We start from the raw sequence: 26,674 nt of genomic DNA, 5'->3' as shown, positions 1-26,674 counted from the left end.
TGTGTTAATTTGTAAGGATCTACGTGATCGAGTCGTGTACGGAGTGGGTTGAGCCAACTTGCAGGATGGACTAAGGCCCACCTATCAATAACACAGGCGGACCAAACCAACGTATCAAACTAAAAATTTAGTTGAAAAGCTTACTCGCTTTAGTAATAGACATAGATATAGACTAAGGGTAAGTATAAGTATATTAGAATGGTCTTGGAGGCGGTCTCATGCAACGATATGTTATTTTAAAATGACTTAACAAACAACCTCTATAATGATTTGTCTTTATAGTTATCTCATAGTAGTATTGTACTCCCTCCATCCCAAAATAAATATAATTCTAAAGTTTAAATTTGTCCAACAAAAAATATAAACTTTGACCCACCTATCACAAAAGACAAAATAATTTCTGAAAAATTCTCACAAAAAATAACTAACATCTTATCTACTCATCACAAAAATACAAGGAGTATCTTTGTAATTATACACATAATATTGGTTTGCGTGCCCAGTTCTAAAATTGCATTAATTTTGAAAACAGGGAGTATTCCTTAATTTATGTACCAAAAAAGAATATTATAAGTTCCATGATAATAACAAATGAAACAATGTGAGGAAACGGTCTCATAATCCTTAGTTTGAGCTTATTAGATGGTTGTTTCGCGAAACAACCGTTTTGTCGCTCTTCTATCCCTCTCTTCGCCACATCATAAAAGTTCTACATGAAATTGCATAAGACAACATATGAGATTAATGATGTATAGCAATGTATGTGCCCTAGAGGTTTGTTTGGGTGCACTCCAACTCCAAAAAATAGCTTCACTCCATCAACTCTAAGTTTTTCCAGCTCCACTCCACGAACTTCAGAAAAAGAAGTTGTTCAACATATTTGATTTATGAGAAAAATTCCAATTTGACATTTATAGAATGAGTAGTTCTGTTGACGCGAAAACCCACCGAATGGATCTTCACGCTTCACGTACGCTAGAGCCAGGGAGATTTACTTCGCTCCTTCGTACCGAACCCAATCGGGGCGCGCTTGTGATGCACTTGGCATGCCAGTCAATTTGACATGCAATTGGAAAGGAGGATAAACATTAAATTCTAGGGACTATCGGCTAGCCAGCCGATATTGATGACACGAACGATCGGCTATCGCACAGCTGATTCAGGAGGGGGAACAAGTCGTGTCTAAAACGACGTGACCTGTAGACAATATCTAGATCCAGATCCAATCGGCTATGGTCATGATGACACGAAAGAAGCCAATAACGAGCAGATCTAAGATAGATAACTTGTGACAAAAACTTAAAACAAACTATATTAAACGGATTAACCTACCAAGATCTAACCAGATGTTGAAAACTTGTGATAAAAGCAACAATAAGCTGGATCTAACGTGCTCGATAACTTTGAGCACTATAGACAGAGGAAGAAGCGATGCACCGTCAACCTGGGCCTTCTACACAGCTCGACTCGGAATTTACCAGCAAACGATGAATGTGCCTGCTGAGAAGAACTCGTAAAGGGAAAAATTACTGCAACTAGGGTTTTGACGAAGCCGCCGACATGAAAAATACATGTGCTGAATGTAAAGGTTTTTGGTTGGATATGGTTGGTCAATGTTTACAAACTTTTTAGATAAGGGAATATATTAACCATATTCCAGCCTATGTATCGATTGATACATATAACTGTTTGAAAACACAACTACACCGTACAACGCGTCCGAAGGAAACGAAACCGAGTAGCAAAAAAAAGAGAGACTAAAACGTGCTTAAACACAGGCAATCCGGTTACTAAAAGGTCATCCATTCGACACGAAGACTTCCATGGCAAGGCACTCAAGTGCGCGACACCCCTCTAACGCCGGTGGCCTTTCCTCTTCTTTTTGCAGCAGCGCCCAAAACCGGATCCAATATGTTCCTCTGAACAGCACCTGCAGAGACGAAGAAACTCGCGCACAGTTAAAAGTAATGTCGTTTCGAGTTAGCCAAATCATCCATAAGATGGCACATGCTCCCACTAAGGCTTGATGCTTGTGTTGTTTCCTCAGCCCATTTAACCAGTGAGTAAACATATGGTTCACATTTAGCGGCATAGGCAAATTAAAAACAACACTTATCAGTCTCCACAAAAATTTAGCATTTTGGCAATAGAAAAAAAGGTGTTGTATTGTTTCATTAAGATTGCAACAACAACATTTTAAACTCCCATTTCATCGCCGTCTAGCTAAATTGTCCTTAGTGAGAGTAACCCCTTTAATCAAGTACCACATAAAAATCTAGATCTTAAGTGGTAATTTTAGTTTCCAGATAATGTGATTATGTGGTATTATATTAGTGTCAGTTATTGCCCTATACATGGATCGCACTGAAAATAGCCCATTCTGTTACAGTGACCACACAAAACTGTGAAGCGTCCCCACATGTAGAGACTAAATGTGATACAAATATCAGTCCCAGGAGGCTAATAACACATTTATTCAACAGGTGGTACAGTCACCGTACAAACCTCCGAGGAGGCGGACACTCAATACAAACGATAATAAGTAATAAAACAGCTATAGTGATACACCACAGCACGACCCAGACGATCTCCAGCTCGGGCTCAGAGTAATGCGCTAGCAGAAGCATCTTGCAGCAGACCGACACCACAGGCAATGTTGGGGTTCGGACGCAACCTCTACTCGACGTCTTCGACAGCGTAGTCTGGGTCTTCTTCTGAAGAAAAACCACAAATATATATCGGGTGAGAACAAAAGTACTCATCAAGTCCAACCCCATCCACGGAGAGGGGTAACTCAAATATGCACAGGATAAATCAAGGATAAGGCTGAGGTTTATTTGCGGTAAAGCTAGATTTTACTCATGCAAGGGTTTATTTTTAAAAAGGGTTTTCTCAAAACAATTCTTTACTTGACCGTATATTGAGTAGGGTTGATCCTACACAAAGGATCCAAGTTTTAATGCTACCAGACTCCCCGTCCGCAGTAGCCCACGGCACAACTGCCGGACACTTTTTCAAAACACTCACACCAACCCAACCAATCCCAGAAGAAGTGCTAGTTGTGTGACCAAACCGTAACTCGCGCCAATACCGTGGGCACGGCTATTCGAATAGGTTTTAAACTCTGCAGAGGTGTGCAACTTTACCCACAAGTGGGGTACCACAGCACGATCACCTTAGTGTCGGTGCAGATCACATCAAAGCCATTACCCACCTTAGCTAGGCCTGACTAGCCAACACGGACTCCACCAAGAGGCCATTGACCTAACACCGAGGTTTAACCGGGACATAAGTCACCACGACCTTATCCATTTTCCTTGGTCACTCATTGCTCTCAGCTCTCCTGATGGCTGTCAGACTAACTAGTGGGGTTTATGCTAAGCCGTTGCCACATACAACGGTCGAGTGGTTTACATGATAGTTGAGTTAGGCAAGATGACACATCAACTCGGTCCTTAATGGTGACGAGATGGATATCTCCCAACCTTCTCGCCCAACCACAAAGGTACGAGCCTCCGATATGACAATCCACACAGAAATGCCATCCATCCATCCTGCCCTAGCATTCTTTTCTTTAATTTATCAAATATCTCATTTTCCCTTTACACAGAACTCACGCATTTTCCTTTTTATAAAACAGGTTGTAACCATATTTTCGAGTGGAATAAAACGAGTACCGGGTCCTAAGCGGCGCTTTAGCAGCGATTAACATCCATAAAGAATAAATCATATATAGACGCTAATCTAGGTGGTCAAGGAATGGTTATAACAAATCAAGGGGTGGCTATCCAACCATATTTCAGCAGTAAAAACGTATGCAATTTTGTAAAACAGGCCAATAGGTTGTGTTTATAAAACTGGGTCGAATATGCAATCAAAGGATGAGATTAAACTTGCCGTCTTCGAATCCTTCCGGGAGCTCCTGCTCGCGGTACGGGCCTTCTGGCTCCAGCTCGCGGTACTGCTCGGCAAACTCCTTAACGGGCTCTCCCTCGTTCACACTGGTATCTACGGCGTACACAAACATCACACAATAAGAAACGAAAATAAAGGTTTTATCGTCGAGCTCTAATCAGAGAAAATTAAGATATAAAGATAGGAATAATATTTTCTGGTGATTTTCTAATGGCACGGCCAAAACTATATTAGAAATGGTGCGGTAAAGTTTTGGGGTGATTGGAGGATTTTTGGCGCATGAAATGATAGGTCGAAGAGGGGTTTAGGGGCTAATTAAGGATCCAGGGGCTTATTTGTAATTAGTTTTGAGGGTGTAAGGATCTGATTATAATATCTGAAAATGTTCTGGCTATTCTAGAAAGGGGCAGGGGCCTATGCGTAATTATTTTCATATGGTGGAGGGGTCAGTTCTTAATTGTGGAGAATAGGGGGGCTTATTTGGAAAAGGTCATAAAAGGGGGGCTCTTAAATAAAAAGGAAGGAAGCGAGGGGCCTAAAGGGCAAAACGCCCTCTCTTCTTCCTCCTCCCTCCCGTGAAGCAGAGGAGGGGGAGCAAGGCGCCGGTGGTGCCTGGGCTGGTGGCCCTGGGGCTCGGCGGCAGGCGGGCGTAGGGGAAAGGGGGAGGGCGATGACGGGATCCCATCCCCCTCCTCGATTTGGGCTGGGGCGCGACGAGGCGGCGGCACCATGGAGGCCGGCGGGCGGCGGCGGTGGCCAAGAAATGGGGGGAAAGAGAGAGGGAACCACGGGGATTCTACCCCCCTCACTACCTCGGGCTGAGGCGGCTTGTGGAGGCGGCTCGACGGCGGTGGGCGGACGGCGGGCAGTGGTGCCATGGTGGCGACGCAGCGAGCTAGGGGAGGTGGCTAGCGGTGGCGGGGTGAGTGTTGGTGGTGGTGGGCGTCGTCGAGGGCCCTTTTATAGGCGGGGTAAGGCGGTGGAGGAGGGAGCCGCGTGGTGGCCGGCCGGCGAGCTTGGCGGGGCACCTTCAATGGCGATGGGGCCGGCTCGGTGGCGCTGAGGCGACGGCGTGCAGGCGACGCGACAGGTGGGCGGTGGTGCGTAGCAGGGGAGGCGAGCCCAGGGGAGTCACGGCACAGGGCAGCCGGCTGCAATGGCGGGGCACTGTGCGTGGCTCTGTTCACGGGCGTGCGTGAGGGCTCGGGCGTTGAGGCGGCCACAGGGGCACGGCGCAGGGGTTGGTGGCGAGCTGCTGGCGGTGGCGCTGTGCCAAATCGACGGGCGGCACGGGCACAGGGTGACAAGACCCGTAGGGCAGGGGCGCGCGTGCGGCGTGGGGCTCAGGGAGCAGGGGCGTGCGCGCACAAGGAGCAGGAAGAAGAAAGAAAGAAGGAGAAGGAGGGAGAAAAAGAAAAGAGGAAAAAGAAAAAGGGAAAAAGGAGAAGAAAAGAAAAAGAAGAGAGAGGGGGGAGAGCGCATCGGCGAAACTCGCGGCGGTGACCGCGGGGCCTGACGAGAACGCGCGCCGGTCGGGCGGCACACAGCGCGTTGTGCGGAACGAGGGAGAACAGGGAGACGGGATGGTAATTGGTACTGGAGTCGGGATGGCGGATCGCTGGGAAAGGTTTCGGGAGGTTAGGGGTTTAGAAAAGATTTGAGCTCAACGATGCAAAATAAATTTTGAAAATTATTTTTTTAGCACATGATTTAACTTGGTGAATTTTTGGGATGTTACAAACTGTCACTTCGATCTTGTAGCTGAATGTCCATTACTCTAGCCACTGTTGGCGCCTACCAACGTCACCACCGGAAAAGCAGCGATGATGCCCGCATACGCCAATTTTGGGTGGCAGTATTTCATGAACCACGAATAAATCTACAAGCGCACGGGAACACCGATGTAGCATTTTACCCGGGAGTATACCGGGGTGTCATTTATATTTCCGCAGGGAAGGCGGTGAGTGAAGAGATATAGACTAGTTGATGAACTTTATCTAGATTGGATATTCTCATGCATAAACAGGGGTAAGATATATAACATGGTAGGAGGTAGTGTGACACACACACAAACTACCCTGTTGGATAAATAAAAGAAAAGATAAAAGATGCTCTAGGCCGGGAGCAAGGCAGAAGTTAGAGCTCGAGTCAACTGTGCTAGGCTAGCTATATCTATACTATCTCATTGGTTAGATCGTCAGAGATTAAACTACACAACAGGGAGACCGCAATCGAAGCAACAGGAGGAGCCCATACACCCCGGCGGCTTTATGTACCTCATCCCCCCCATATCGAACGTGGAGGGTTACTCGGGCTCAGACAGGGCTGTCACCACCTGCTGGCTACCTCTACAAACCGTGGGTATAGTTGACATCCAACTCTTAGCTAATCTAGACACCAAGTCTACACTAGTAAGGGATACTATAGCATCCCGCGCGGAGCCCCACCCTCCGGATGGATAGACATCACACTAGAGCAAACATATGAATACTGGAGCAGTTGATAGAGTTCTAAGCACAAAATACTAACCATCTCAAGCACAGGGCGATCATGCAATGCAAGCATTGAACAATAACGCAACCATATCAAGAAGCATATATCCGATAACTCAGAATATACTTCGAGCAGATATCGGTAACCATAGTCTAATTCTATTACAAACAACCGAATATTACAAGAGAGAGCTAGAGATAAACCCATACCAGACTCTCGAACAGATCCAGCGACTCGATGACTCCTAGACTTCTCCTAAACTCCACTAAACCTAAAGACTATGTAAGATGAGCAAGAGAGGAGAGAAAGTGTGGTGTGTGTGTTCTCATTCTCTACCCCCTTTGTATTTATAGCAGGGAGCCACGGGTGAGAAGCATCCATTCCTCGGTGAACCGCCATTAGGAGCCAATGGGACGTTGCCATTGTCTGGATTAAGGCGATGGGGCCCACGGGCCGGTCGGCCATCGGCCGGCCTGCCAGTGGCGCCAACCGCCCCCAACCTCCTCTGGTGGGCTGTCCTGGGCTGCCTTGTCTGGTCCTTGTCGGTCTTGGCCTATCTTGGCTTGTCTGAATTGGGTTCTTGCATCACTTTTGGTCCATCTAAGCCTGAATTGGTGCTCTGATAATTTCTGTGATTTTATGTCGGGCCAAAGTGTGCTTGTAACCAGCATATTAGCTCCAAAACACAATTTGCATTTTCTAAAAGGTAAAGTGTGGTTTAGGGACTTTATTGGATAAAGATGCGTGTAAGAAATACAAACTCTCATGATTTTCTGATCAAGTTGACGCCTAGAAATTATTGTTAGTGAGCGTCAACAGCCACCAGCTGGTGCCATGAGAGTAAGTTATTAGCCACCAAAGACTTTCGAAAATAGACACTTAGTGGAATCGAGCTTAGAACAGAGCTGACTAAAGCTGACTTTTTCCTAACTATGTTATATAGAGTTGGGTATTGATTTTTTAAAGGTTCATTGCCTAGCCAAGTGTCTTCCCAGAATCTGATCAGAGACCCACTACCCAGCTTAAACTTGCCCCATCTCAGAAACTAGGGTTTGACACGCATGAGACCTGACCAGAAATGAGAATCTCTAGGCGAGTATTCTACCTGAGTGAGAGATTTGAACCGAAGGCATTTCCTCCTGAGTAAGGTTTGCCACATCCCTTGCTCATTTATTAACTTGAAAAGCCACTTGCTTAGCAAACATTTATTTTGAGCATCGAGATTTAAGATTCCCAAACCCTCTTGGTCCTTTGAGCAGCAGAGGACACTCCATCTCGTAAGCCTATACTTTTTTTTATGTTTGTTACTTTGCCAGAAAAATCTAGACCTATAGAAATCCAGCTTTTTCAAAACCTCACGAGGAACTTCAAAGAACGAAAACATAAATAAAGGTAGACTACTAAGCACAGAGTTAATAAGGACTAGCTTTCCACCAGCAGAAAGCAACTTCCCTTTCTAGCCGTTTAATTTTTTTTGGAATCTTTCATTTACTCCCTTCCAATCCGAGTTTTTAAGTCTTCTGAAATGCATGGGTATTCTAAATATCGAAATGGGAACATACCTTGGCCGCAACCAAAGATCTGTTCATATTCTGTTTTGAAGACCATGGCCTCCCCGAAGCAGAATAATTCACTTTTATGGAAGTTAATCTTGAGACCAGACAATTGTTCAAACACACATAGCAAGAGTTTAGGTTTTTTGCTTGTTCAAGATTATTCTCTATAAAGAGAATTGTGTCATCTGCATATTGCAAAACAGAAAGACCATCGTCGACTAGATGTGGAACTATTCCCTTGAACTGCTGGTTTTCTTTGGCTCTCGCAATTAAGATTGCCAGCATGTCTACAACGATATTGAAAAGTATGGGAGATAGCGGATCCCCTTGCCTTACTCCTTTTCTCGTTTGGAAGTAGTGACCGACATCATCATTAACTTTTATCGCTATAGAACCTTTGGTTATCACTTGATTAATCCAAGCACACCATTTGGTTGAGAAGCCTTTCATCCGCAACAAGTGTTGAAGAAATGGCCATTTCACCTTGTCATATGCTTTTTCAAAATCAAGTTTTAAAATAACCCCATTTTTCTTTTTCTCGTGCATTTCATGAATTGTTTCATGTAGGATGACCACTCCCTCCAGAATATGTCGTCCTGGAACGAACGCTGTTTGAGATGGTCGTATTATTTTTTGAGCTACAGTGGATAGTCTGTTCATGAGTACTTTTGTGAAAATTTTAAAGCTAACATTTAGGAGGCATATCGGCCTTTATTGTTGCACTTTGGTTGCACCCTCCTTTTTGGGTAGTATGGTAATCACCAAAGTTCAGACTATGTAAAGGCAACTCGCCCTTATAGAACTCTACAAACAGCCGAAGCAGGTCAGCTTTAATAGTTTCCCAAAAGAATTGGAAGAACTCCGCTGGAAAACCATCCGGACCAGGTGCCTTATTGTGTTCCATTTGGAACACTGCCTCTCTAATTTCCTTTTCGCTGAACTCGTCACAGAGAAACTCATTCTCTATCTGAGACACCTGAGGAATGTCCTCCCTAGCATCCTCATTTAGAGAAAAGTCATTCTGCTCCGGCTCGCCGAAAAGTTTTTTGTAGTAGGTTTGCTATTTATAGCCTAAACCTAGACCTTGTTGCCGATACGGCGAGATTACACCTTGTGAATCAAGAAAACAAGCCTAAACAAACTATGATAAAGTCTAAGAGATAACTTGCTGACTTAACTTCGCTAGCTCCTTCTTTAGATCCATCGGCTGCAACGCTCATCCTGGCCCAAAGTCCCAATGTCTCCATCCTTTTTCTTTCCGGTCCAGTGTCGACCCATTCTCCATCGGTCGCTTTCCCAATAGATTGACACGGACCAAAAAACGGTGTCCACACATGCCTCCCAGTTTTGGAGCAAAATATATATTTTGTTTCGAAACTCTTTTACTTTGAGCAGCTTTTCCTCTTCCCCGGGTGGACTCTGAATCCACACAGTCGATTTCTCGTGTCCCATGCCAGTAACGAGCGAAAACTCTTCTTCACCCCTGGCTTCAATTCGTCTCTACCACACATCCGCACGGCAATGAGCTGAATTCTGTCTTTTACGTACCAAATTATTTTCAATTAATCCCGCGGTCAAGACACTTCGTCTCCCTCCAGCCGATTCATCTTCCCAAATGGGCCCATAAGTAGTAATCATCGGTACGACCAACATATATAGCTTCATTGGCTCTAGCCTTCTCCTTCACTTTAGAAAAACCCTACCCTCCACCTTCACTAGCAATGGCGGGAAACAAGCATGCCGGTGAAGGATGCTCAAATTAGCCATCGGTCCTCCGTCGTTGTCACGGGTAATGAATCTACTGCTTTTGCAGTTGTGCTGCAGCCTGATCAGATCTAATTGGCTCTTGGTTCTTATAGAGATGATGAGGCCTCAATGTCCCACATCCCTTTCCTTCTCTGGCGCCGTCGAAACCCTTCAACGATCTTGACGAGGATACTCGAGAGCTCATCCGGACGCTCCTCCTTGAGAACGATGAAGCACAGACCAATTACTCCGAGGAGACCAAGAAGACTGGTCATCTCCAGTGGATGCAGCCTAGGCGGGGCAATTGGCCGCCAAAAATGCGACATAGTCTGTTCGCGCCCAACTCATCGCTGCTGATGCTAGGGTAGCCAGTGAGTTTTTCGCGTTAACTCATCGCCCAACTCTTCACATGGAGCGTGAGAGTCCACCCATGGTGGGATTTTCGCGTCAACAAATACAGTCTGTGATGTTACAGGAAACGCGGTCGATCCCGTCGAGTAGATCGGAGTTGTCTATCATTTGGCATGGAATGGCCATTAGATCTTTTAGGTAGTTCTCGATCACAGCTGGCAGAACATTGATGGGAGAATCTGGAGTATCATTAGGAGTGGTCGAGTCTGGATAGGTGTCGAAGATAGGGGCCTCCTGGGAGACGGTGGCTCCTAGCCTCGTAGTTTCCAGTAGTGATCCAAATCCTCTTTGAGTTCGGAGAGGGACTTGGGCAGAAATGAGGTTACGTCGAAATCGGATTGTTTTCAGATTTCCTCAACGTGAACCGGGAAAGGGATTTCGTTGAGTTGACCGACAAACTCATCGACGCAGTTACGTCGAGTGGTTGCCGACTTTCTGGTGCTTCAGGCTCGGCTAAGTGGCTGTCACAGCCGCCTGTGCCGTTCGAGGTGAAGATCCAGGAGCCAATGTTGAAGGTGGTACCATCGTCGGGTACAACATTGTTGGGTAAAGCCATTGAGTTGTTCCAATGATCATCGCCGAAACCCCCTACGTGGCGTTAGCTGTCGGTATTGAACCGCCAAGCCCACCGAGGGATACCTAAAGGTGGTTGATTATAGGCAGGGACTCGCCAAGATCTGAATGCGATGGTGCAAGGAACATAAGGATTTAGACAGGTTCGGGCCGCTGGAGCACAATACCCTATGTTCTGTGTGGCCGTTTATATTCCCTTAGGTGCTGATGATTGAGGTTGTATGTTTTGGAGGGGTCTCTGCCCGATCTTATATAGTCTGGGAGACAGGGTTACACAGAAAGTCCTAGTCAAGTACTAGCATAGTTCTACTTCAAAATGGTCGGGTAGTTTCTTTGTACATCGACAAGTCCTACTCCTGTAAGAGTAGCTACAGTATGATAAGGAACATCCATACACTATCCTTTACTCTAGAATATTCCACTCCTATTAGCAGTCCTGCTGCCCAGGTCTGATAGGCATCCAACGTCCTTCGTTGCGGTCGAGTCGGAGCTGTCGCAGAGCAGCGGTGCCGACACTAGGTCCGATGCTGAGGCCCTAACCCACCCGGTGTTCCACTTGAGCAGGAGCTTGAGCGACCTCGCCGCCGCGAAGTTCGCCACCCTCACCATGGAACTCTTCATCATCGCGGCTGACGAAGGTGAGGGCTTCGTGCTGGGGCTCTGTGCGGCTATGGCTGCTTTAGCCCCAGCAGCTCGGGCCGCCGGTGCCTTGGGCAATAACACATTGGGGGCGGCAGTCCCGTCGGCTGCTACAGCATGGAGGAGCTTGACCGGCTCCGAGGGCGCTAGCATTGCCGCCTCTGGCCCCACCGGTGGCTCGGGCTTTGCTGCCACGGCCTCCGGAGCCGGCAAAGGCGCCGCCTTCCCTGCCGTCACGAGGGCTTTCGAGCATTGTGTTCGTGCGGCGGAGGAGCAATGTGGGAGAGAGAGAGGAAACGACCCAGAGAAATAAAAAAGAAGAAAAAAAGGATATAGCCAATGATAGGTGGGTCAGCGTTTGGTTGGACTTTCCAATCTGCTTTTGCTTTTGCAAAGCCAAAAGCCAATCAAAGGGCTCAAAAATCACAGCTACTTTTGTCCAATGCTAGTTTTTTTCCTAGTACAAATTGAAAAGAACCTCCCCATGCTTTTACTGGCTTTTGAGCATAAAAATTACCCACCCGCCACTGATTATGTAGATACAGGTTCGTTTTTCTCATTCTGTTCCGGTTTTGTTCCTCATGTCCGCTGTCCGTCGCCGCATGCCCTCTCACTTCCCCGGGTGCCTCCATCTGCAGTAGCCACGCGGCGACGAGCTTCCCCTGGCGGTGATGGCTTTGTCACATAAAAAACACGCCATTGTGCCCCTGCAGCCCTACTCTCCGCCGCTCGTTGACACTTCGTGCTGCCGTCCCGCTGGCTGCACCTCCGCCCGCTGCACGCTGCTATCCTGCTTGTCGTACCGCTCACAGCGCCACTCACCACGGGGGATGACCTGCAGGGGGTGAGGATGATCCACGTCATTGCTGCTGTGACACCACGACCCCTCCTACAACGCGCTGCGGCATTGAGCTGCCACCCTACTCGGCCGCTTGCCTTGCACCGCTGTGGATCCAGACACCTTGGTGCCTTGCTCGACCACTTTCCCAACATCATAGCGGGTCCGCGCGCCCTGCATTGCTCGACTGGGAGGCATGGCAGAGAGAGGAGAGAGGAGGTGCCTTTGTGGCATGCCCCTACGAGCCTCGGTGAGAGAGAGGAAAAAGATTGGAGGAAGAAGATGAGATGACAGAGGAAGAAATAATTTATCTCCAGGACGTGTGGGGGCCGCTCGTAAGTGAAAGAAGCTTTACCCAAAGTCACAGCTGCTGAAACAAACGAGCTCCCAGACAACATTTCACAATAGGTTTTTCAAAAGTTACATTCTACAGTAACTTTGTCAAAAAAACTGCAGCCTAACCAAACACACCCTTATTATCATTAAACTAGAGTATGCAAAGTAGAAACTATTGTTAAAGTTAAGACAAAATTTAAAATTTCAAAAAGTAGAAACAATCCTTGCTTAAGAAAGTAGGGATCTGAGTATGAAGTATGAGCTGTTGCTGCAGGAGTTGCTGAAGCTTCTCAAACAGACGCTACCTTGTCGTCCGCGGAATAGGCAACTCTGTAAGAAAAAAAAAATCGAAATCAGCCCATTCAAATGGGAGAAAGCGGCTGGGCGGCGACCGTTGCGGTCTGCTGGTGACCGTTGCGACACGTAACCCTGTTGCTACAGTGCACAAATGAGCCACTAGCGTTGGCTTTCGGCCATCCGAGCAGGCTCATTGTTGGTCCGTCGAGTCGAGCCGCGAAGAGCGGCGATTTGGCCGCCCGCCCGCCCCAATCCGGGCCACCCTCCCCCGTCCCCGGCGCTTCGCTTTTTCCCCTTCCAGCTTCCTCCTCCCCGTTTTCCGGTGCCTTGGTTGCCCCTCCCCCGCACTCAAAATGCCTCCCGAGCCGGGCCTCCGAGGCCGGTGGGGAGGAAGGAGGAGGAGCCGCGGAGGAGGAGGGGGCCCGAATAATAGCCGCCCCGCAGCCGCTGTCCGCTGCGCGCAGGGCGGTCCGTCGTTCGCCGCGCCCACCAATAACAAACCCATGGCTCCGCGCGCCGCCCTCCTCCTCGCCGCGCTCGCGCTGCTCCTGGCGGCGGCCCCCGGCGCCGCGGACACCGGCGTCTTCCAGGTGCGCCGCAAGTTCCCCGCCGGAGGCGATGCCGGCGGCAACATCACCGCCCTCCGCGCCCACGACGGCCGACGCCACGGCCGCCTACTCGCCGCCGCCGACCTCAAGCTCGGCGGCCTCGGCCTCCCCACCGACACCGGGTACTACCTCTGCTGCGATGCGCTACGCGGAGTGTGGTTGATTTCGTTCTGGGGATTAATCGGGATGGGCCGGCGCGCGCAGGCTCTATTTCACGGAGATCAATCTCGGGACGCCGCCCAAGCACTACTTCCTGCAGGTCGACACCGGCAGCGACATCCTCTGGGTTAACTGCATCACCTGCGACCAATGCCCCCGCAAGAGCGGACTCGGGGTACCAACCATCTCTCGCCCCCGCTCCCTGTTTCAGCGTCTCGATTGCAGAGTTATCTGTTCACTTCCATGTGACATGTGGTGTGCGCGTCCCCGTGCAGCTAGATTTGACGCTCTACGACCCCAAGGCGTCCTCGAGCGGGAGCACAGTGTTGTGCGACCAGGAATTCTGCGCGGCCACCTACGGGGGCAAGCTGCCCAGGTGCAGCTCCAACGTGCCCTGCGAGTACAAAGTCATGTACGGTGATGGTAGCTCGACGACAGGGTTCTTCGTCACTGATGCGCTGCAGTTCGATCAAGTAACTGGGGATGGGCAGACGAAGCCTGGCAATGCCAGCGTCACGTTCGGGTGAGTGACGATTTCGCGGTTTGTTGTGTTACAACCGTTTTCGTGAGGCAGGCTCGTATATTGTGCGGCGCAAACGGCGCGACCACACTGGGCCCCCAAAATCATGGCCGCCCCCTAATTAATCAGCACTTAATTAGCCCGGGCCCGATAGCCAGCAGTAGCTCTTCCCACAGGTGAACAGGCCAGAGTCAACAGACGGAGTCAAATTTGAAGGACGGACGCTTCATTTCCTTGAGGCCTTGTTGCCTATAGAATAAGATGGTTTGACTTCAACTGTTCGTCTATGCGGCCATGCACTCAGGAGTGCAGGAAGCACAATGCTTGATGTGATAGCCATGAAGCGCCGATGCCATCACCTGCCGCCTGTGGTCGTGACTCGTGAGTTGCTATCTTGCCGAGTTGCCGACTTTCTAATTGTCGCCAAGACGCTGATTATATTTAGATCCTGTCTGGATCCTCTAGCTAATGATTAGCTAGCTAAATTTAGCTATTAGGGATCCAAACAGGTCAGCTAATGATAGTCAATTATGCATCAACTATTTTTTACTATAATATTTTATTAGCTGATGAAACCCAGGTAATCCTAACTAATGGTGTTTAAAGTCTTTTGTACCCCTGATCCACTTCCCTCTCCCCCCTGAATTTGGCACAAAAAAACATAGGGGTAACATGATCTATTCGTATTAAAAATTAGCAATTAGCTGATGGATCCAAACACATCCAGCTAATGTTAGCTAGCTAATTTTTAGTTAGGTAATAGAAACTATTATCAATTAGCTAGCTAATTTTTAGTTAGGTAATCGAAACTATTATCAATTAGCTAGCTAAGCATTAGTTTGGAAGGATGCAAACAGGGGCTTAATAGAGGTTAAGAAAATATTGATAAGAAATATTCATTTTCTCCTTTAGCATAATTGATTATGGTATTTCTTAGCACTGCTAAACACATGAAGTTAAATAATGAATTTTAATTTAGTTTGATTATTTATATTTACGAAATATAAGGCCCCATTTTACATCTTGCACCAGGGCCTACAAAATTTTGGTACGGCCCTATCGTGAGGGCTAAATGTTCGACAACCCACATTAGGTGAGCTATTATTGGCTCTACCTGTGTTATCAAAGATGTGGATGCATAATCAACTTCAAATATGCTGAATAACTTCATCACGTGTAAGTTAGGAAACAATGTGCAATTGTTCCTGCAAATCCACTTGCATTGTGTCATTGTGTAGCAATGGCAATCCCTCTAGGTAGGATTTCTACTTGCTATTACTCTGTCTCAAGAGATTAACATTATTCTTGGCCATAGCTACAGAGAGATAGCTAATATTCTTCTATTCAAGGGTGGAGCCAGGCCCCAGGTTAGGCGTGCTGCAGGCTGGGTCCTTGGCCAAACAAATCAATGGTAGATCACTTAAAAGTTGATGGAACTAAGCTCTAGTTTTAGCAATTTTATGTTTGCTTATGGCCTCAGCCCGGGTCCACGCTTGATCCTAGCTCTGCCCATGCTTCTATTGGCATGAGCCTGAATTATTTATGCTCAATATGAGGTAATCAAGTTGAATACTTTGCCCTTTATCTTGGCCTTGCGTTTATGCTATCACTTCATTGAAAACTTAGGCATCAGGGAAGGTACCTAACTCTGCTGTTGTGTTTACCATATTAATCACTCGTTTTCTTGTTAATAAGATTGCAATAGAGGAACTGAGTTGGAGACAGGGTTCAAATCATTAACCTGGCTTGAGTTCTGAAACTTCTGTGGGGATAAATGATTCTCCTTTCCTTTGTAGGTGTGGTGCTCAGCAAGGTGGGGATTTGGGAACTTCAAACCAAGCCCTTGATGGAATTATTGGTTTTGGCCAGGCAAATACATCAATGCTATCACAGCTAGCTGCTGCTGGTAAAGTTAAGAAGGTATTTGCTCATTGCTTGGATATCGTCCAAGGAGGTGGAATTTTCGCTATTGGAAACGTGGTGCAGCCAAAAGTAAAAACAACACCATTGGTACCCGACATGTATGTATGTTAGCCATCTCGTACTAATTGTTATTTTTTTTGCATTACGCTCATGGTGAACCTTGCTGGAACTGTCTTCAGTATTGATATTTTCTTTTAGCTAATGTTCAGTTCCTAAAACTTTCTTTAGGACTTAGGCGGTTTATCACACTTCTGTGTAAAGAGACAAAAAAAAGTGACACCACATAGTTCTGTGTTAAAAAGATGTGATAGTACAATATTTGCACCATGTGATGTTTTTATTGGTAGGGTAACATCTCGTCGCTTCTGCATATGGTGATGCAATACAAAATGGGCAATCACTGTTATTTTGCCTCAATAAAAGCTCTAGTTGGACTTTAAGGACAAGTCTCATGCCTCTTTATATAAAATAAGTATCATGCCGGTTAGTTTTTGGAATTTGATTGATGGCAGTGAGGTTTTTACAACCTTAGCTTGATGACTTGGTCAAGATGATGCTTTGCTAATTGTTCGTAGTTCATGAGTTTCATTAATTACTAGGTTACCATTTTCATGCTCTTCTCTACCTATACATATTTGTACCACACTACCACCTGTGTCAATCAATTACTTCACTTTTTTATTTTGTGATTTGAGGCACTGAGCCCAGATTTAACCATGATGACAGTATCATCTTTCCTCCTTATGCTTAGATAGCACATCTTGATCAATTAGGGAATACCCACCACACTTGGCCTATTCACAATTACTTACAATTATATCTTTTTTATAAATAGGACCCAAACCGGTGATCTAATTTACCTTGTGCCCATCAAAGACATTAGGAAGTGGAGATGCATTGTGCGGTCATGAAAACATGACATTTCAAGACACAACACGGACCAAGTATTTTTACTCTAATATGCTTATGAACCCAATACATGAAGTTTTTTTTTTTGAAGACAAACCTACATTGGTGCATGCTTCCAATTCAAATTTTTATAAAGATATTGCTAGGAGAAGTTTCAATTTTGACTGGATGTATGTCCAAACCTACAAATTTTCATGGCCAGAGAGTCATTGATAAGTTGGGAGTCAAAAGTGACAAGTGATTGCAAACAAAGGGATCATACATTGGTTAGAGGATGAAGTTGTATATTAATGGGATAGCACACATGGATTGGTTAATCCTATATGGCTGTATTAGGTTGTGCAATTTCAATGTTTATGAGGTGATAGTGTGACACATATAATGTGGCAGGGTTCCCAAAGCAGCCTAGGCACTAGGCTACACCATCCCTCCTAGCTCTCTTGGCGTGCTATGCTGGTGATTAATCTCTAGGCAGCAGTGGTGCCTAGGTGGTTCATGCTAGGCTTAGGCTCAGACTGGAGTGTGGGCCTATATGGGCCATGCAGCTGTCTTTTGAATAGTGGCTGCAATATGGCATGTTTTGGATAGATATGTGAATGTTATAGTCGTGACAAACTTGACTGATTATGAATGGTCATTATTAATTTAGTTAAACACAACTTTAGTCTCTTATTACAAGACCAACTACAATTACTTTTAACTATTTGCCATATGTGATTAGAGAACTATTATGAGCTGTTGCCACATGGAAGTTGGTTCTCTATGCTCAACATTTCAATGGAATATTGCCATATGTCTATCCACTCATCTTGCTGTTCCATCCCATGCCCCAAAAAAATAATACTACCTCCGTTCCAAATTATAGGTAGTTTGACTTTTTTTGAACCCAAGTTTGATCACTCATCTTATTCAAAAACTTGTGCAAAATACATGGTTTTAAAGGCGTCGCCTAGGCATCCAGGCGCTCAAACAATCCTGGGCGTCCTGGTCGCCTAGCTAAAAAGCAGCAAGAGAGAGGGAGGGAGGGGAATAATGGAGGGGAAATAGACTCCACCTCGCCGCCGCCGCACCCCGTCCTGCTCTCCTGCCTCTACTCGCTGTCGTTCTCCACCGCGCCGCACTCCTGCCTCTACTTGCTGCCGCCGCCACGCCGCGCCTCGCCCTACTCCACCACACGCAGTCCCACGTCCTCCTCAGCCCAGCGCAGGGCTCCGGCACCGCCGCCGCAGTGCTGTCAACGGGCACAGAGAGAGGGAGGGAGGGGAGGGGAGATGGAGGGGGAGAGACGAGCAAAGGCGGTGGCGCTGCTTGAGGGAGGCATCTCGGGAGGGAGAGAGACGAGTGGAGGCAGAGAGAAGTAGATAAGACAAGGGGTGTGGTTGGTAACTTGGTATGGTGGGCCGACTAATGGGCTGGGCCAACCGAGTGCTTTCAGCCCAGTTCCTTTTCCTTCTTTTCTTCCCTTCTCCTTTTCTTTTTTGTTTTTATTTCCTTCACTTCCTGCTGCTATCACTTGCTTCCTTGCTGCTAAGGCGTCGCTTGCCTTGCCTAGGGGTCCGGAAAGCATCGGCTCACCTCGCCTCGCCTTACCGCCTTTAAAACTATGGCAAAATATCACTTCTTTTGTTGTGGCTTGCTTTATCAATACAATTTCTTTAAGAATGACTTAAATTTGACTATGTTTGTACAAATTTTTTGAATAAGATGAGTGGTCAAAGTTGGGGTTAAAAAGGTCAGACGACCTATAATTCGGAATGGAGGGAGTATGCCAGCAACAAAAAACTGCCTTTGAACTTATTCCCGCATATCATTATTTGATCCATCATTCATATGTAGCATCAAGGTATATTGTGTTATTATGTTGTAGTCAGTCAGTCCAAGGGAAAATGCAGCATGTTTTTGGAAATCTACTGGTTTGTAACTTGAGTGGTTAAAAACATTTCTAAGGGTTTGTATTTATATATTCTGAAAAATTTTACATGTGCCTGCTAGGATTTACATGTGAAACTTCAAGCGAAATAGAAGAAAAGGATCATCCTAGTCCTACCATACTTGTAATAAAGAATGACGGACAACTTATATGTTACTGTTTCACCAGAAACCTTACAAGATAGTATACAACTGTACACATGCACTGCTCACTCTGCAAGATTAAAAATGTTAACCTTCTTGATCGATTGGTTTACAAGAGCTTGATGGATGTTGAAAGCTGACCCAATTCTAACAAGTGACAATTAGGCACTTTGCTTAGTATCCAACTATGGATAACAAGAAAAAAAAGATATGAGAAATGGACATAAATTAAGTACAGGATAAAATTTGGTAATATAACATGTGCGAAGAAAAGAAAGATATATGTTTTCAAAAGGTCAAGATATATGTTATCAAAAGATCTGCTTGTTAGACAAATTTTCTGTCGCTGGCATTCATGTCATGCTACAAATAGATGTTTTACCAATGCCCTTGTGCTTGTAATCCTTCCTGATCCTTTTCCTTTTTTCTGTTCATGGCCTTTTTGAACATAATATCGTTTTTTGGGAGTTTAAATCTGTAAAGTTCTATCAATGGTATTATTACAAACTTTATATGAGTGCACAGTCCTGGCACTTCTACTTGATGCGCAATGCAGTGCAGCTGACTGTTTCACTTTATTTATGTCGTACTCATAGCCTTTCATAATTTTACCTTCCAGGCCACACTATAATGTGAACCTTAAGTCTGTCGATGTTGATGGTACTACATTACAGCTCCCAGCTCATATTTTCGAAACAGGAGACAAAAAAGGTACCATAATCGACAGTGGTACAACCTTGACATACCTTCCAGAATTGGTTTTCAAAGAAGTAATGCTTGCGGTACGACAAAGATCCTGTGCCTTTTCATCCCTTGAAGGATGATATGCATTCTTTTACATATTATATTTCTGAACTAATTGTAGGTATTTAAAAAGCATCAGGATATAGGATTCCATAATGTTCAAGAATTTCTGTGTTTCGAATACTCTGGAAGGTACACTTTACACACAATATAGCTACAGTTCAATGATACCAATTTTTCTCAGGAGAGCTGCGTATCATTGTATTGATAGAAGACAATGATACCAATTATTATTGCAATTTCGTCTATGCTACATTCTTATATGCTGAAATAGTCATGGTACTGAAATTCTGATACTGATATTGCCCTTCCATACTTCATGAATGGACAACCTCCTTTCTTACTCGTCATACTTGCTCTGTTTTCATTTGAATTGACACGAACAGGAATCACCAGCCCGCAAATAATTTTCTCTTGCTAAATTTTGATCTTAACTATTTTGTTCATTTTCTGCAGTGTAGATGATGGATTCCCAACTATCACCTTTCATTTTGAGGATGATCTGGCACTACATGTGTATCCACATGAGTACTTTTTCGCAAATGGGGTAACGTGACATTCTTTCCTGGTGGTATATCCTTGCAAGATAGAGTAACTGAGTAAGGTTTTAGGGCAAAGTAAGGTTTTAGAGTAAAGTGGTATTTCTCACCCATTTGCATCGCTTCATCATATTACAACTTACAAGACTTGCTTGAATGTGGCTTCAGTGCCTGGCCTCATCTGCATTTCTCCTCTTTTGTGATGAATGATTAAAAAACACTAGTAATATCACATTTGTCATTGGTAAAATTTTTCTGTGAGGATATATGATGCAACTACTGGCACAAACAAATTTCAGCACTACATAATGCCATCCCTTTTTAGTTGCTTTGTTTCTTGTTTCTATGTCAGCATTTCCATTCTCAAAACATTTTTGAAGCACTCTATATCAAGCCTCCAGGCTGGGTTGTTCTTTTTGACTGGTTTTAAATATCATCTGTTTGTCCTTGATGAGATTTTTTTTTAAAATTCAAGAGACAGATGGGGACCTGCTGGTCCCACATGCTGTTGGAACACTCTATGGAATATCATTGAAGTGCAACACCACTACTTGTATTCTGGCAATTTTCCAAACTGTGGAATTACACAATTGACCATATTCATCATCCATTCATGCCTTCGCTTCAAAATTAGTAAAGTTGTCTCAAAAGATTATCAAAGATAATAATATATAGCACATCGATCTAGCTTTATGTGCACTTGAAAATTAATGTCGAAATTCATTGACACTGTAGAGATGGGGGAAGTACAATAGCACACATTTATATTGCGAGCATGGACATCTACATGCCTTGCTGCTTATATAAATAAAAAATGGCTTATCATTATATGTATATGTATACATTTTCTAAATGTTTGTGGCAGGAAGCTCCTGTCTTTCAGGAATAAATTCTTTTTCTAGCCTTTGTTTGAATTGGATACACAACATTTGAATTTCTGTTCAGTAAAGCAGAAGGCCTCTATGCTGCATACTGTACAGTAGAAGACATAGACATAGTTAAGAGAGTTATTGCCAGTAGATTGTTAATCAAATTCCATTTTTGGGATTTCGGATTCAAGCACAACAATGGTTTGAAATAACAGTGATTACGAGTGCTTCACGAAAATTATGTGGTCATGATGCTTATGATCCACACTTCTTTCGTTGGAGCAGAATGACATGTACTGCATGGGATTCCAAAATGGTGGATCACAATCAAAGGATGGAAAGGACATTGTGCTTATGGGAGGTCAGCATTGCACTGTACCAGCGAATCCTTTTCGTTAAGTGTTGTGTTTTTTATGCTACTGTCTGTTTCGTCCAGATCTTGTTCTTTCAAACAAGTTGGTTGTCTATGACTTGGAAAATCAAGTCATTGGGTGGACTGACTACAACTGTAAGTGCTAGCACGTTAAAACCTGCTCTTTCTAAGAATCTTAGTTCATTCCATAATAGCTTGCAGCTGTAGTTTGGTGTTCTCTTTTGGGGATATTGACTATTTCCAACATTTATTGCATAGACTGGGAACCATGAGTTCAGCATACTTATAACTTATATTCTCCTAACCCATCATCTGCCATTACCTATTTATTACCTTTTATTTTTATTTCCTTTTTGTGATTAAAGACAATTTTATCCTTTTGAAATAAAGAGAGGGAAAAGCGAAAAAGCCATGGTTGCTTAGTACAAACATTGCGTGTTCTGAGTTCTAAAAATACTACTCTCATGGGTTGCCTATACTTCCCTCCCGTTCATCTGCTTGTAATTTCAGGTTCATCGAGCATTAAAGTTAAAGATGACAAGACAGGCGCGACATATACTGTCAATTCACACGATATCTCCTCCTCCGGGTGGAGATTCCGCTGGAACAAGACCCTGGTTCTGTTGTTGGTAATAGTTGTGTCCAGCTATTTAATATGCTAACACTGTTGTACAGCACGAGCACAGATGGAAATGCATTTGACTCGTATTCTTTCCACGAAAGAAAAGGAAAGGTAGGGCCATAGATTGTGTTGTCTGACCCCGGAAAACACTGAAAACAGAAACATTTTACACTATACAAGTAGCCTTTGTGTGACTAGTGTAATGCTGAGATGGGAACTATGGCTGCATTTAATTTATGTTCCCATACGAAAGTTGTATGTGTATGTCAAATACATGTTTTTCTTTTGTTTGCAATACAGTAATATTTTGACATTTCTTTGGAAAATGAACTGTTCAGTATCAACTTCTCTGCTGTTTTTGATTCAGTAATGTTCTGACATTTCTTTAGAGTAGAAAGAAAAGTGTTATCTGCATAGGTTTGATAAACCGGTTCCCGGGATGTCCGTTGAACTCGTTCTGTATTATTATTATGTACAACGAGTCATAATTCTCGTTAATTCATGTATCTGGTTTATTTACTTCTCTCATGTTTCCTTAAATTTTCATTGAATCTTCAGAAAATTCTAACATATTATAATACATAATAATTAATAACTTGTATCAGTCAGATGAATGAGATAACACAGCTACAACAACCCATTGCCCATATCACTGCCGGTTCCAATCATCCATTCACCTCCGGTTTAGGGGATGTTGGGTTGGAGTCGACGTGGGTTCCGGTTATCACGGCGCTTTGAGCACCTGGCGGTGGTGATGATCGGGTTTCACCGCCTATTCAAACCACAAAACGGAGTTGATGAACTTTTTATAGAAACTAAGCCACGTGGAACAGGTGGCGAGCAATCTCTCAAATTCAAACTTTTTATAGAAACTCCGTAAACAATTTATAGTGGTAGGGAAAAGGTTTTTTTAATGCCTATCTCAACATCCAACATCGTTTACACCTAATATGCGAAATGAGCATCACAAGTGATTCAAACCAACAACCTCACGCAGCGCGCAACCCCTCCTTATCACTACCACTACACTATACAATCACTTGTGATTAAAAAAGTTAGATATTATTTATTGATACTGACTTTTAAAATTTTATATGAAATTTTTAGATGCTAAAATAATCTTAAATAAAAATATTATTAACTATAAAGTTTTAGATCTCGTTGAGGACTACAAATTTGATGGTGATCTTTTTCCCATCTAAGGTTGTTTCATTAGGTCTAATAATTTATATCAAATATTTTTGTACATAAATAATTTCAAATGAAAAGATTATCAACTACAAAGTTTTAGATCTCATCGAGTTCAATAATTTTGATATTAAATTTATCTTCATCCAATTTTGTATGAAAAAATTATATTGTGTAGAAGGTTTTACTGCCCGCTTATCACCGCTAGGTCGTATTACAAACCAACGGTGATACGGACTTTTACCGCCGGTTCCAGCTGCCACTTACGACCACTTACTCATGAACCAGAGATAAAAGTTTGTCACAGTCATTTTGAGTTCGAGTTGCATTGATGAGGTGTTGGGGATGACCATATCTTTTTTATTTTTTAATATAATGATACACAACTCTTACTCTCCTTTTAGAAAGAAAAAATAAAAAAGTAGTATGTATCAAATATCATAAAGTTACATCAAAGCAAAATCCCAATTTTTTATCACATAAGTTTTCCCACCTACTGAAATACAGCATCATTTTACTTTTCTTCAGGAAATGAAGTGTGGTTCTGTACAACCTTTTCTTGTTGCCGTTTTATAATATAGTAATAATGTGTTGACATTTCTTTAGAGAATAAAAGATCAATAATTGTTGAATAATGGCGATGGAAACCCTATATCTCACTTCGAAAACCCTATATCTCAGGTACTTGACTACTTGTCATGTAGCTGTCTGCTGGTATACTCATCAACCCCCAATTCTCTGAAATTTACTCGGAATCTTCTAAAATTTCTAACAAACAAACTATAGAATACTTTATTTGAGATAAATGATAAAAAATAGCTAGGTTGTGCCATGGGTGTTTTACCTCTAAAAATTGCTTTGCCACCAATTTCATAGCCTTCCGTAAATTATATTTTTTCGAAATCCTATGTAACAAACACAAAAATAATTTGTGCTAAATTTATCAAAAGAAATGTTGAGAAAGAAATGAGAATCATTGTTCTTAGGAAGTCTCAGATCCACCTAAAGTTGCCTGGTTGCTCCGTAAATATTTAGGAAAAATTTCATTTCACCTCTTCCTCGTTGTCCAAATTTTTGGGGTCTGCTTATATTTATAGTTGATGTACATAAACTCAGTTTGCAATGTGAACAAGACATTTCCAGAACTTATCTAGCATCATATTTCATTGCCCGCGAACGAGCCTGCCGGCTGACTGGCTAGCAGGGCTCAAGTAGCGCCCCCTGCCTGCCGGGGTTCGATCCCCCATGGGGACGGAATTTGCGGCAGGCAGTGCAGGGGTAAAAAAATCCCCCTCGCTGTGCTCGCCGCAAGGCATGAGCCAGGGTTCGGGGGGGTTTTTCGCGGTCGGAGAAGCTGTGATCGCTTCCTCTTAATGACCCCCCCCCCCCGCCGCCGCATTTTTTTTAATCATATTTCATTGCCCCACAACCAAATAAACCCTTGCAGGAGGAAAACAATTTGAAAAGCATGGTTGTTTCGATTATAGAGGAAAATATTATTATACTATCTATGATAAGTTATATAATTGAATACAAAAGCAATATGGAGAAATCCATATCTAATGTGTTAATCATCTAACGAAAATTGTCACTCATATAACCCCTTCTTTGTGTTGCTAATATAAATATATTAAACCTATTGCTAGGAACGCAACCACTTAGGTCAGTCTCAGTTGGAGTTTTATGGACACAGATATCTAGATTGAAATCTAGGTAACCGGGCCAGATGAGTTTCATGGTGATGAAACTCTCCTCACATCCCATGAAACTCCATCCTTTTCTCTCATTGCCACGTCAGCAAAATTGATAATATTTAATGTCATGAAACTCTCCATGAAACCCCCACTGAGACTGGTCTTATTACTGTGTTTTGGTACCCTGGTGCCCATCTTGTATAGGTCATAATTGTTGCCCTCCAACGGTTATGACTTCTAGGCACGCATGCATTTATATTGAGGAAATTAGTTGCATATGAATTTAACAACTCACTATCCCTATACACAGACCGTTACTAACTTTACTGACATGTTAATGATCTTCCACATAGCAAGTAAATTTATGGATATACCTTTTATCCACAATTTCTAGCTTTTATCATAGCATTATTGGGTTTTTTTTGACTAGTTAGCATGCATACATCACAAGGTAATATGGTTGCAAAAATTATTGCTACTAGCCTTGTTGCTATTATTCGTCACTTTAGATCTAGGCTCATACATATCACGTTAGATCTTATAACTTTGCGTGCATATATAAATGTAGTCATATGTAGCCACTAGCCAGTTTTATATGCTACTCTTTCCGTTTTAAATTATAGGTCGTTTGATTTTTTTTATCTCCAAATTTGACCACTCGTCTTATTTAAATATTTAAATAAAATATCACTCTTTTGTTGGAAGTTCCTTTGTCAATACAATATCTTCAAAAATAACTTGAATTTTGCAACATTTGCACAAATTTTTTGAATAAGACGAGTGGACAAATTTATAGTTAAAAAAATTAAATTACAATTTAAAACGGAGGTAGTACCTGACAATTCTACCACTAACCATATGAGTCCATGACAATTCTACCACTAACCGTTGCCAGCATCCCGCGCCACCGCCCACAGCACCTATCGGTTTGTCGTGACATTAGATTCATCACTAACCAAGTATGGATCATGTTACCGCAAGAAATGGAAGGGAAAATTATTTATTTTCCTCCTACAAGTAAGAGATCGATCAGTGAAATGCTGTGGAGTGTGCTAGAGAACAGAGAGGCCAAGGCAAGTGGCTGCACGGCCGTTCTTTACCGTGCGCCGTGCACGCGTCCGTTCGCTCCTTCACCCAAGTCGCCGGCGCCACCGCTCCCGGGACCGGCGCCGCACATGACCGACGAGCGGGCCACACCGCCAGCGACGCTGCAGGTAAGCCGCCGACCCTGATCCCGACCCGTCCGTCGCCGCCCCGAGCAACCACCAACCTTCCCGCCTGGCCTCCCGTTGCTCGCTCCCACCTGCCTGCGTCCCGTCGCTGTCCGCCTGGGACGGCGGCGAGGGAGAGGGAGATCCTCCTAGTTTCCTCGCTCCCGCCCTCCCGGTCCACAGCGCCCGGCCTCGGAGACCACCAGCCACTAGCCACACGGCGACGCGGGAGGCGTGGCATGCACGACACGAGCGCCCTGCCACTGTTGCGGGCGGGCGGCCGGCTCGCTCTCGCTCTCGCTCTCGCCGTCGCGGCCGCACAGCGCCCAATTAATATCGGCGGGCAATAAACAATTGCCCTGGACCCTTCCGCCCCCT

General features: G+C 44.3%; 1 protein-coding gene across 1 annotated transcript; it reads left to right on the top strand.

Annotated features, from left to right (window-relative positions):
• Window positions 1–13,054: 13,054 nt before the first annotated feature.
• Window positions 13,055–22,524, top strand: LOC120640547 (aspartic proteinase 36-like). The gene is made up of 10 exons (XM_039916417.1): window positions 13,055–13,534; window positions 13,617–13,746; window positions 13,847–14,094; window positions 15,888–16,112; window positions 19,616–19,778; window positions 19,862–19,932; window positions 20,257–20,347; window positions 21,494–21,569; window positions 21,645–21,716; window positions 22,092–22,524. Exons 1-10 carry the CDS (start codon window positions 13,158–13,160, stop codon window positions 22,241–22,243), a joined length of 1,605 nt encoding a protein of 534 aa, XP_039772351.1. The 5' UTR covers window positions 13,055–13,157; the 3' UTR covers window positions 22,244–22,524.
• Window positions 22,525–26,674: the final 4,150 nt, after the last annotated feature.

Source organism: Panicum virgatum, chromosome 7K (genome assembly GCF_016808335.1).
Source record: "Panicum virgatum strain AP13 chromosome 7K, P.virgatum_v5, whole genome shotgun sequence".
Classification (NCBI taxonomy): Eukaryota; Viridiplantae; Streptophyta; class Magnoliopsida; order Poales; family Poaceae; genus Panicum; species Panicum virgatum.
This window is presented reverse-complemented; position numbering and strand designations above follow the sequence as displayed.